At 40.5% G+C, this 12,816-nt stretch overlaps 3 protein-coding genes across 3 annotated transcripts; 2 read left to right on the forward strand and 1 right to left on the reverse strand.

Moving 5' to 3' along the window:
• Positions 1-2,133: 2,133 nt before the first annotated feature.
• Positions 2,134-3,000, reverse strand: LOC115364969 (adenosine receptor A2b). The gene has a single exon (XM_030059681.1). The coding sequence runs from the start codon at positions 2,998-3,000 to the stop codon at positions 2,134-2,136; it is 867 nt and encodes a 288-aa protein (XP_029915541.1).
• A 3,164-nt stretch (positions 3,001-6,164) lies between these two features.
• LOC115364971 (G-protein coupled receptor 183-like) lies at positions 6,165-8,472 on the forward strand. Its single transcript, XM_030059682.1, is given in 2 exon segments — positions 6,165-7,032; positions 8,447-8,472. Coding segments are annotated over 2 exon segments (894 nt in total).
• A 1,214-nt stretch (positions 8,473-9,686) lies between these two features.
• Positions 9,687-10,598, forward strand: LOC115364972 (uncharacterized). Its single transcript, XM_030059683.1, has one exon. It carries the CDS (start codon positions 9,687-9,689, stop codon positions 10,596-10,598), a length of 912 nt encoding a protein of 303 aa, XP_029915543.1.
• The last annotated feature ends 2,218 nt before the right edge of the window (positions 10,599-12,816 follow it).

Here is a 12,816-nt window from a genome sequence, read left to right on the forward strand (position 1 = left end):
CAAGCTATGCACTCTCTTACTCTTAATTTTATTCTTTAAATAAAGTGAAATGCCCCCAGTGAGATAAATTCCCTCGTTTTCACAGCAGCTGCTTTCCAAGTAGATCAGAATATGTTGGCACAAGCCTTCACATTGCACCACGGAACACTATTTAATGTTTCATTGAGAGGAGTTTAATTACCTCACAGAATTTCACTTGTTTTAAGATTAAATGCGATTCAGCCCGTGATTCCCTTCACCCCCAACAAACCTCACCAGCAGGCTACGTGGTTTCAGTTGTATAATGTGTTTGATGACGCCTCAGCTGAAACTCAAGAAACCAGCCCCACCATCACAAACAGAAAATCTGATTATCACAGTGCACGCTGGATAGCCTACAAGAATATGTTTGTTAAATGAATTTGATAATTGTTGCTGCGGGCTGTCCCGGCTGTTACAGGCCTTGTGTAAACTGGGCAAATGGCCTGCATCAATCCCTATTAAATATACATCTAGATCTGCAGTTTCACTGAGGTCATTTCCTACTATGTGTAATAAGGTTGTGAACGGACCAGGGAGGACTGTTGAAGTTTTGGGACCCCTGATTTCAGCACAGGTATTTCAAATCTCAGATGAGGAGTCGGTGGCATCAGCAGAGAGAGGGCTGGAGTTTGAGCTCCAGAAAGTGTGTAAGGTTACCAGATGTGCGGAAGTGTGGAAATCTGTCGGCTCCTCCTCTCAGCACGCAGGATAAAGATAACCCACCACAGTTGTCCACTAATAGAGGAAGTCTTATGGCATAACTGACATAACCCTGCTGATGGGTTGAACAATGTGGCATTTGTTGAATAAATGGCATCGTGGTTGACTGGTTCATGCCATTATGACTGTTTTGGTAACCAATTATGAATTGAATTATACATTTTCTCAAATCATGTACGTCCTAGAGAAACAGACTGGACCAGTGAGTTGGTGATTGGCGTTTAATGGCTATGAGTTTCATATTCCATGCTTTACATGTGTGCGGTTCACATTCTTGAGATATAATAAGTTGGGCTAAATGACGCTGTGTTAAAGTGCTCTTCTGACACTCTGTGGTTGCCGTGAAAACTACATCCTCTGTGATAAACCTTTACACACACACACACACACACTGGGACGTTGAGGGTGCTGAGGGCATTGCATCCCCACTCAGCAAGTTTCTAGAATACCAACTCCTAATTAAAGACCCCACCGAAATCTTAAGATAAAAACTCACAAGGATGTTCTAAAAATGTCACAGCAAAAGGGTTATTATGATTTCTCTTTAGTTAAGGATAATTTACCGCTGCTAAAGCAGGACTGTGGATTATCCACTCAGGTTCAAAACGCAGGCACAAGAGAGAAAGTCAATATTTTAAATCTTGATCTCTTGATCTCACATTTGGCTTCTTAAATTCCAATGAATTAAATAGACTAAATAAGGTAGTAAAAATTTTGTGAATTCATCAGTCCTGCTAGGAGAAGTGGCCTAAATGAATATGTTTCTTGTCACTTGTGACAATTAGGCAATGAAGCTGAGACCAGACTAAAGTTTTAGTCAAGCCAAATAAATGGCAAACATTTTCTTTACATCCAGCACATTTTTTATTTGGCTATATCGAAATACTACAAATCACAAAGAAGTTTTGGCGATAAATATCGATTTCATTTTCTATCATTACACTGTGGCAACAGCCTCACAAATAACACGATAATAGAACCTAAATGAATTACTGGAAAAAAAATGCGATTTTGGAAAACCATCCAAATGATCCATTGATCTATGTGTCTCAGATGTTAGGTGTTAGTCACTGTGGAGAGAGGGTGTCTCGGGCCAGGTCCTCTCATGCCAGGATGCAGCCTTTGTCGAGAGAGAGAGAGAGAGAGAGAGAGAGAGAGAGAGAGAGAGAGAGAGAGAGAGAGAGAGAGAGAGAGAGAGAGAGAGAGAGAGAGAGAGAGATGTCAAAAGCATGCAAGACGTTTTAACTGAGTTTCAGCCATGCTGATAGAACTGCATGAATCCTTTGGAAAAATGGCTGCTCTATAAAATAATTCGCCATTCAAATGTGCAAAACCAATTAGAAATCAACTAAAAGTTAAACAGTATGTTGGCTGGTCGACCACCTTCACCTCTTACCTCCGTCTACAGCAGGGTCCCCAAACTTTGGTAAACAGCGTCGCCCTGAGCGCGGCGCACCCTCTGATATACAGGAGCGGGGTCAGGACAGCGTTAACTCGGGGTAAAATGCGAAGAGGGTCGGTGCCCTCATTCTTAAATGAATAACACGTTGAACCAACAAAATTGCACACTATAATATGAATGAATATAGGCAGCCATGCCCCCAGGAAAAACACAGCCACCACAACAATGAGATGAACGGATGAGCGCTTGCTGTCTCTCTCTGCAGAGGGCTGCTCCCTTTGCAGCTGGAACTTGGCTATTAAAAACAGTCTAATATTCAACCCTATCATAATAATCACTGTAAATATATTTCCCACGAACGTACCGATGCCAGTCACTGCTTTGGCTACTCCAACTGTGACCAGATTGTTGACAGCCACAATGATGAAAGCATAGACCCAGTAGGCAACGATGACAGCCAGGGTCCTGTTTCGGGTCATACGCTGAGAGTATTTAAAAGGCGCCGCGACTGCATGGTACCTGTCCGCCTGCGCAGCAAGGATGGCCATGTAGGACAGACCTAGAAATGTGGGTCCTATGTAGAAAGTTCTCGTAGGGGAATTGTAGCTATCCCTCACATCGAGAACACCTGCATAGTAGTAAGTCACACCTGAACAAATGTCACTGAAACAGGTGCTCAGCATGTACATGAAGCGGTTCTCACCGCGCAGCGACTGGTTCAACAAAATTGAGAGAAATACTGACATGTTGAGGAAAATGATAGCTGTAGCCAGCGCGATGCTGAAAAGAAACATTAACACATTGCCAAAACTCGTGAGGGGCAACACAGGCGACAGACCCCGGCTGCTGTTAGTCATCACTGCGGAGAAAGGGTGTCTGCACTAGAGGTCTTCATCTTGCAGACTGGAGACAAGCGGCTCTGTGGTTCCTTTATGTCTGCTTTGACACCACCGTTATGTCAGCCGGGGTGACTTCAATTCCCAATGTGACGCCCAGTCAACCAACTCTTGGAGAAAAACATGAAATGCAAGGGTCAATAACCCGTTTGGAAAGGAATCATAGTAGCCTAAATGTAGCCTAATGCACAAGAAAAGAAAATAAGAAGAAAAAAGCCGTCAAATCTTTAAGGTCTATGAAAAATATATGAAAAATACAATAAAGTAAGCTATTGTACACCATGAACCCAGGGGTGCATGAGTTCCTCTTATTGGCCTAGTGGTTTGAGTGCATTTATGAGAAATGGTTATTTTTGCATCAGTTTCTTAGTGGATGAGATAATCTTGGACGTAGAAAGCATATTCTACAGAACAACTATGATATCATATATCATCATATGTGGTCACCCCCACTGTCTTTCTTCATTTAAATTTGCAGAACTATGTTGGGAATCGATTAAATCATCAAAGCAGCCGTTTTAAAACACTGAGGTGGCATCAGCAATGTGGACAGGAACTAATTTCTGCAGATTCTGAGAATATGAGAATGTGAAATTGTCAAGTTGGCCATTCCATAAGATAGTGAAACACAGTGCTGGTGATGAAAGAAATAGGCTAGCACACAGCTTATTAGCGCCCTCTACCGGGTGCTATACATTTTTTAAAGTTTTCAAATAAACTACTTTTGTGCACAGTTTGATGGATACCAGGCCCGCTGTCAAAGTTCACTCCGCTCCTCTTTCAGAATAACAAAATAAATCTGCAGTCGTGCGCGAAAAGTCGTCTGCAAAATATATGTATTTATACATTTATTAGACGTTGGAGCATGACGCCAGCTGCACATCGTGAAGTAAAAGAAAGACAGGGCTTGGTTGTCACAGTTTATCCGATTTGAGATCAGAATTGTTTTCCTAAATAAAGTTTGCATGGAAAAACAAGTGTCTTACTGAGCTTTACACAAATTTGTGGGCTATAATTTGCTCACTGTGTGGTCCTCCTAATTTGTAGCTCAGCGCACTTCATTGAAACAATGGATGACATCACCTAGATGCTGATCAGTTTTTTTTTTTGTTTGTTTGTTTGTTTGTTTTTTTCAGTGACGATCACCTGAGGAAGAACATGGAGAGAGAGGTCTGGTGCCCGGTCACAACATCTGTGATACATACACTCATGTCAGATGAATAGGCTAAATCAGCATCGAAAACAAACTGGCAGAAACTAAAACATGATTTCAATCAATTTGATTTCATTTGATTGCAGCTCATTTATATACAAAAAACAACTAGATGCTGTGCAAAAAGTTGGTAGGGTTAAATGTGGAAATGTAACCTCTGTTGTGACCATTGTTTTATCTGCAAGTAACTAATCTCTAAAAAACAAACAAACAAACAAACAAAAAAATCACATGCACAATGCTGTTTGTTTGCTTGCTTGCCATATGAAAAGCTTTCCTTGCATGAACTCTGTGTGTTAAGCTTACTGCAAATACATTAGAGGTCGTTAAAATCATGTATTTACATGATCAAGTGTTGTTAGTTCACAAGGAGACTAAGAAATGGCAGTCAGACAGACATAGTAGTGAGTAGGTATGGAGGGTTTCCAGTCATACAGAGGAAGATTTCGTTAGGAACATATGTTTTTAGAAATAACAACATATTATAATGTCATAAAATATGGTTATTTAAACGAAAATAGGAGAGGAAAAGTAACTTTGTCGTTGCCAGAAATTGATTTTTAGACGCTATAGAATTAATGACCTTATAATACTTGTGCAGCTATCCTGTGCACAAATTGTGCAGAAGATTCTTGTGTGAGTCTTTTTAACTGAATACCGAAGATATTTAACTGATTCAACAGGCAGGATTGTGCAGAAACAGCTCAATTTATAGGGTGTAAACTGGTGACAGGCTCATGGTTCATGTGTTCCTCATAAGATAACCTCTACCACCCCCTACAGTCCAGTAAACTACTCTCCTCTAAATACAAGTTGAAAGTTGAAAATTTACGTCAGTCGGCCTGCTTCATATTATTGTCAAGCAAAAAAAAAAAAAAAAAAAAAAAAAAAAGAAGAAGAAGAAGAAGAAGAAGAAATGGACGGAGGGGGAAAAGCAATTAAGAAACAAAAAATTATGGATTGATATTAAAAAAGTGGATCTAACATACAGCAGTATTGTGACCTCATCACCAGTGAGGCTCAGCAGGGATATAGGCTACTCTGACTGATGACAGAGGGTTCTTCAGTCAGATCCAAATCTCTTCGTGTAGAGGCAGACAGCCGTGGCTTTCTGCAAATTCAGGGCCTATTTAGTGAGAGAGAAGCTACGCTTTACCTAAAGGAAATATGACGCAACAGGGCTTTTATATTTGGCTTCCATCAACACTTAAATTCCTCTTTTTCACAACAGTAACTCGGCGCAAGGTCCAATCCGGTTGGATCTTTGGTTCGAGCAACATTTTCCGTTTGTCAGAGGTGGTAGAACTGATATCATGACCAAGGTCACAGGACAACTAAGAGGAAACATAACGCCCCTGAGCCTGAAGTCATCATCATCATGTCATCTCCGCTCAAGAAGTGAAAATATTCCTGGAGATGATGTCACTGGAGCCATAGCCTATAAAAAGATTTCTTGATCCAATTAAGAATAAATCTGCAGAAGTTGCTATTATGCAGGTGGAGAAGATTGGGTAGAGTGAAAACTATTTATAAAATTGTCATTCTTTTCAGCTGTCTATCTTTCTGTCTAAGACAATAAAAGTGGAACAAAGCAAATCGGGTGTCCCTGGCCCAGGACTTATACGGGTTCATGGTGGAATGGGATCCGAGGAAGCAGGGGGCACCTGATTAAGCAAAGTGTTATGGAGACAAGAATGCAGACGCCTTGCCAGTGATTAGTAGTCATCTTGTTTTCCACCACTGCTAAACCCATGGGAATTCGTGCCGCTTAGGCCTCATTTATACTTCTGACATGCCTCATGTCTAACCGTAAACATGTCATTCATCTGAAGTCAGTGGAGGTTTGCTTGAGCTTTGATAAGTCGCCGTTCATCTATAAATACAGTTTGTGCGCCTTGTCTGGCGGAGCAAGATGCTCTCCAACACCACAATCCCTCTGTCGGTGGACTTCGACAGTCCCGCGGATTTCCTCATTTTCATCTTCCACATTTTGTTCGCCACAAGCGCCGTGCTTGTCGCAGGGTCGGTAGTTGTCGCTATTTTCAGCACCAGGTCTCTGCGAGTCCAGAACCGCTTCATATTCATGCTGAACACGAGCATCAGTGACACGCTGACCGGCTTTTCGGTCTACTATCTCGGCCTCTTTGACGTTCAAGAGGGCTATCCTTCGAGGAACGGGACGTATTATATTTTACCTTCATTTCTGGGGGTCAACGTGTTAACTTTCCTGTTCGCTCAGTTTGACCGCTACTTTGCTGTTTGCCACCCGTTCTTTTACAACCGGTTCATCACTCGATCTGTTGTCATTGGCATCTGTGCATTTTGCTGGATTTACACCTACGCTATCCTGACGGTCCAAAACATGGTACCCATATCCAGAGCGGCGCAAATACACGCGTTTGGAGTAATGACTCTGCAGCTTATAGTTGTCACTAAAGTTATAATGACCATTAAATTATACATCATTGCCAGAAATCAGCTGGCACGGGAGCCACCCAGTGCTGAGAGAGAAAACAAGAAGGAGTCGCTGCGCATCATTGTGTTTGTGGTTGTGTGCTTCCTGGCGTTGTGGTGTCCATCTTTTGTCAATATCATTGTCCGGCAGTTGACTGGCAAAGGTGTTAAGTTTAACAATGAAGCCACTAACTTGTTCGCCATCATGGCTCGTCTGAATGCGCTGGTTACTCCGGCCCTCTACATTTGGGGCAGCCCGGCGCTGCGGGAGGCCGTGTATAGAACAGTGCCGGGGAGAGCCTGTCCCAAATGGAGGGCAAGGTAAGGCAGCCCTGGGATCAATCAGCCACTGTGGTCAGCGTTTTCAGTAGCCTATGCTTTGTGCCCTATATGACGCTGCTACACGGCCTTGCGTGCCCTTTTTCTACAATAAAATGATGGTAGTTCCCTAAACAATTCCACATGTTAGAAAGTTATGTTAAAAAAGTTATGTTAGAAAGACCACAAATGTTAAATAAATATTTGAATAATGCTGGAACCTCTTGAACTGAAGGCCTAATTCAGCTCATGTGCCATCGGATTTTTGTGATTTCAAACAGTTCTTCTAGCTGGTTAATCTGTGAACTCACCCCACTTGTAGTCTTTGGTATTAGCACACCGCTAAAACAGTGGTTGCTGGTGTTCTGTTACGCGGGACAGCGCTCATTTTGACGGTCTAAAAGGGGAATATTTACACTTTGGACGGCAGCTGAATAGCTGGCAAATTAAATACCTACTTGAGTAAAATCTGCATTGATAGAACGGTTATTCCAACATCCGTGTAGAATTTAATTACGATATGGAAGAATTTCAGTTTTGCTACTTTCTGGTCCCACATGTAATAGTGTTCATTTAGAGACTAATTTGTCAATATTTGCCACCATAGACCATGGTCCGATGAAATACTGGCGCAAACGCACAGTGGCTGGCTGGTCTGGGGAAAACAGAAATAGGAAATTCTGCACATTATGGCAAAAATTGGGATTCGAGATGCCATGTGAGTCCAAATTTGCGCCATATGTTCACTCAGTGGTCACTTTATTTGGTCCACCTGCAAAATCCAGTACAATCTAATACAACTGTTGTGCCATAAAGTTTAATTTTATGATGCCTATAATGCCCAGGTTTTCGTATTGCCACAGAAATAGAGGTGTTCATTCAATTCTATGTTTTGCATTGAGCTCATAGTTAGTGCTGCTATTGTACTGGACTACATTTTATTGAGAGGTGTTTCTACTATTCTGTTCCTCTCATGTATATAAATAGGGAGGGCAAAAAATTAGAAACACCTCTCAGTATAATGTAGTCCAGTACAAGACCTCTGCAAACTACAACCTCGATAATAAACACAATTAAAATTTCTCCACAATGTCAACAAAAACTGAACATTATAAACTTTCTTAAAAGGTAGAATTTATGGCAGAACTGTTGCATCGAAGTGCATTAGATTATACAAGTGGACCTGTGAAAGTGGCCACTGAGTGTATGTATCTATGTAGGCCTATGTAGGCCACGTGCATGTATCTGTGAAAGGGGCTCTTAGATGAAACCCAAATTGAAGAAGCTGCATGCGACCCGGTTAACGGGCCAAAAAAGCACACTGCCTGTAGCTTCTGTGCGCTTGTGATCAGGAGCGTTTGCTTTGACAATGTGCTAAATGTAAATTTATTAATAAACTCCTTCTCTCTTTCCCTCTCGCAGAGTTGGCTTTAATCCCGATGGAGTGATGAACAAGACAGAATACTAGGCCTGTATAGCAGGAAAAGCGAAACAACCGGCATGATCAAGAATAGGCCTACATCCTGGAGTAAATAGCCAATGTGAACTTTAATTGGAAATTTTGCGAGGGAATTCAAGTTTTTCATTTTAAAAGTTTGATACACGCACTGCCTCTGGTTGGGACGGAGTGTGAGAAGAGTTAGAAAAATCTTATGTGCCACAGATTTTGATATGAAGAAAGCTATTGCGGGCGGAGGCAAGACAAGACAGGTGATGCATGGGAGAGCAGCCAAAAGAAATACACCAAACTGGAAGCAAATGATGCAGATGACTGCAAAAGCAAACCCACGGTGACATAAACCATTTCATACAATTTTTGTTTGTCTGTATAATTCGATATGTTCATATGAAAAGCCTGTAACGCATTTCTTTTTAGTGTCTACAGAAGTCGTTTTCATAAGGGTGCCGACCTAAATAGTATAGGGTAAACTATAGGGCGTGCTGAGTTTGTATTGTGCCATATGCCATATATAGAGCAATGTGCCATGTAAAATCTGTTTTTAAAAATAGCCTTGATAACTATGCTTTATATGCTATTTACACCTAACTATACTGGCTGTTTTTTCATATTAAACGGTTTGCATGATGTTGAAATCACTCACTAGTATAACATAAACTGTTTAACACCTTTTAAAACTTTTAAGACTTTTAAACACCAAATTAATTAGACATTGACTGAGATGTTTTTTTTTATATATATATATATATCAGTATTTGAAACAATATAATTTAAACCCAAACCATCTGAAAATCCAGCTGAAGACAGCCTGTTTCAATTTAATTCCGAAGGAAAACATCTACCAGTCGAAACATGTGTCACGTATACTCTGACAAAATTATGGTGGCATAATTAATTTAGGTAGCCTACTATGGATTCATTTTAAATCTACTATCTCATGGATTGTAATCTACAGAGCATGAGCACACACAGCCAGTTGCTTAGATTGAATTGTTTGGAGTGAAAGATCCCATGTATTTTTATTTTCATGTATATGGGGTGAGAAATTATCTTTAGGCCTACTGCAACGTGCCTTTTATCCACATATCCAAATACCATGTCACTTTGTAATATCTCATGTGGGGTTGTTTGTTTCATCACACTTCAGCGGTCTCTTCTGTCCGCTATAAATTTCTCGCTGCAGCGGCACCGTGCACCACAACAATGCTCCACTCCAACACCACAGATACTATGCAACTCTCTGTTGACTTCAGCACTCCAGTGGATTATCTCGTCTTTATTTTCCAGATTTTATTCGCCACAGCTGTGGTGCTCATAGCCGGCACTGTAGTAATCGGGATCCTGGCCACAAAAGCGCTTCGTCTTCAAAACAGATTCATTTTTATGCTGAACACCAGTGTTTGTGATACGCTGGTCGGACTGTCAGTGTATTACCTTGGCCTGTTTGACGTTAGGGAGGCGTACCCGTCGAGAAACGGAACAAAAAATTTCTTACCTGCACTTCTTGGGGTAAATGTCATGACTTTTTTATTTGCACAATTTGACCGATATTTTGCTGTTTGTCACCCTTTTATCTACGCCCGCTTTATTACCAGGCGGGTAATTATAATCGTGAATGTTTCCTGTTGGGTTTATGTCTATTCTCATTGGCTCATTTCTAGTTTATTACCAAAATCTACAGCAATCAAAATGTATGTTTTCAGCATCGCCGGTTTGCAAATTATTGTGTTCGCCAAAGTGGTCATGACTATTAAATTGTACTTTGTTGCCAAGTGGCAGCTTGACCGAGACCCACCTAGCGCCGAGAGAGAAACCAAAAGGGAGTCACTGAAAATCATGATTTTTGTCGTGATATTCTTTTTGCTGTTATGGGGCCCCTCGTTTGTCAATATTATCCTCAGACTGATGGCAGGTAAAGGTTTGACGTTCAGAAACGAAGCCACCAACCTGTTCGCCATCATGGCTCGTTGTAACGCGGTGTGCACACCAGCGGTGTATGTGTGGGGCAGCCCGGCTCTGAGAGGAGCCATGGTGAGGACGGTGTGGGGCAGAGTGTGTCCGCTGTGCAGAGAAGGGAAGGCAAGAGGCAGGAAAACACATGCAAACTGCATGTAAAACCACTGCGAGGTTCAGACAAACCTGTTTTCGTCCATCCTGAGAGATCAGCCAACAGTCTGTGCGACGTGAATATCTGCCTCAGCTGGCTCCTGAAAAGCTGCCAGCTACTTGGTGACAAAATGTGAGGCACGTCAGCGACATTTTTATATCACCAGCTATGTGCTTTTGTGTATTACTGTGGCGCCTGCGAGGGAGAAACAACGCTGGCATGTGTGTGAAGCTGCTTTCTTGGTCACTCCGATCTGCAAACTGAGTCTGATGGCGCTTGGCCTCTTGTCCCCGTCTAATCTGAATTTCGATCAAATTCCATTTACCCTTTCAGCTATGAAAAACTTTAAAAACTTTTCAGATTTGTTTTCACACTGGCATCCCCTAGCGTAGGCTATTAATGCGTGAAATTAGGCTGTTTGATGGAAGGAATTATGATAACTTATATGAGTAAACTAAAACGCAGCTGTAAAACATAAACCAATGCACATTAGTCATTGTAGACTCATACAGTTTAAAACGATTAACAATTAAGCACACACACAAAGTATAGAGCAAACATCAAAATACTATTCAAGCCATGTGCATTTAAGCTATTTCATCACGAACTCTTCTTGTTTAATAAGAAGATATTATTTATTAAACAAAGTGGGAAAAACAAGCCAAGTAACTCCTGATAAAAAGCTGACACTTTTTAATTCCAATCATTCTCTGTGGCAGTGAAGTGTGCATGTGTTTAGTTCAGAGCATGAATCATTATTACCAATGACTTGTTAAAATAATAATACAAAACAAGCTATACAATGTATAAATAAAATGCATTTTTCATTGAAGATGGTCTATTTCAAATGTTAGTAATTTGAGTGAATGCAGAGTGATGTGTACTGGAGTATACTGATGATATGATATGATTTTTTTTTTATTTTTTTTTTAATAGGCCTCCACATTTCAAAATGAACCGAGCCTACAACTGCCAAAGGCAGATATGAAAACTTGATTAAAAAATCAGTTCTAGTGGCCATATTTCAGTGACTGTTGCCCTACAGCATAACTAATAAAATTAAGTGGTAGTTGGTATTTTGGTGACTTTAAGGGGGAATAGTTTATGAATAATAAAACAGCACACAGTTGGATAGAGAATGACTGCGGAGATGCAATGACAGCCATGACAATCAGCAAACACCAGTTGCAGTTGTGTTTGACAGACTATTATCGGGGCCTGTGTAGTAACTAACATCTTATAACTGTAATAAGAAGGCCCAGTGCAAAACTGTCAGTGCTCTTTGACTGTGATCACAGTGACGTCTGCGACTGAAAAATAAGTTGCCTGAGCTAGTAATAATAATTAGTGCATTTTTAAAATATTGCTCGTAGCTGACACTATAGAATGAGCTCAGTCTTGATCAACAAAGTTATGGAAGTTTCAATAAAAGTACTCCAAAAATCAATTATTGTAGTACTTATCATGATTTTTTTTTTTTTTTTTTTTTTTTTTTTTTAAATCATGTGTTCTTAAATAATTGTGTTCACAAAATTGTGTCTACTCATAAAAAAAGGGAGATGGGAAAACAGGGATAGCTGGTCAGACATATTTGGTATTTCTCCCAAACAGACAAAGTATTCATTCAGGTCAAAGTGAACAAGACACTATGACTCAGTTTGTATTTTATTACATATACACTCAGTGGCCACTTTATCAGGTCCACCTGTACAGAATAATGCAGTTCAATGTAGCAGTTCTGCCATAAATTCTACCTTTTAATAAAGTTTGTAATATTTCGTTTTTGTTGACTTTGTGGAGAATGTGACAATTTAATTCTGTGTTGCTTATCGAGGTAGTAGTTTGCAGAGGTCTTGTACTGGACTACATTATAGTTAGGGGTGTTTCTATTTTTTTGTCCTCCGTATTTATATACAATCAGCCGGACAGAATAGTGGAAACAGCTCTCTATAAAATGCAGTCCAGTACAACAGCACCACTAACTATGAGCTCAATGCCAAACATAGACGTGAATGAACACCTCTATTACTGTGACAAAAAGAAAACTTGAGCATTATAGGCATCAGAAAAGTAATAAGTTAGTAGTAAGTAAGTAAGTAAGTAAGTTAGTAAGTAAGTTGTATTGGATTGTATTAAATTGGGCAGGTGGACCTAATGAGGTAGCCACTGAGTATATGTAGCAGACTTCGTCTCAGAAATAACTGAAATGTTTGAGTGATGCAGTTT

This window comes from Myripristis murdjan, chromosome 9 (genome assembly GCF_902150065.1).
Source record: "Myripristis murdjan chromosome 9, fMyrMur1.1, whole genome shotgun sequence".
NCBI classification, from domain to species: Eukaryota; Metazoa; Chordata; class Actinopteri; order Holocentriformes; family Holocentridae; genus Myripristis; species Myripristis murdjan.

Bases quoted from the DNA above. Each gene is read 5' to 3' on its own strand.
- LOC115364969 (XM_030059681.1), bottom strand. From the start codon at position 3,000: ATGACTAACAGCAGCCGGGGTCTGTCGCCTGTGTTGCCCCTCACGAGT.
- LOC115364972 (XM_030059683.1), top strand. From the start codon at position 9,687: ATGCTCCACTCCAACACCACAGATACTATGCAACTCTCTGTTGACTTC.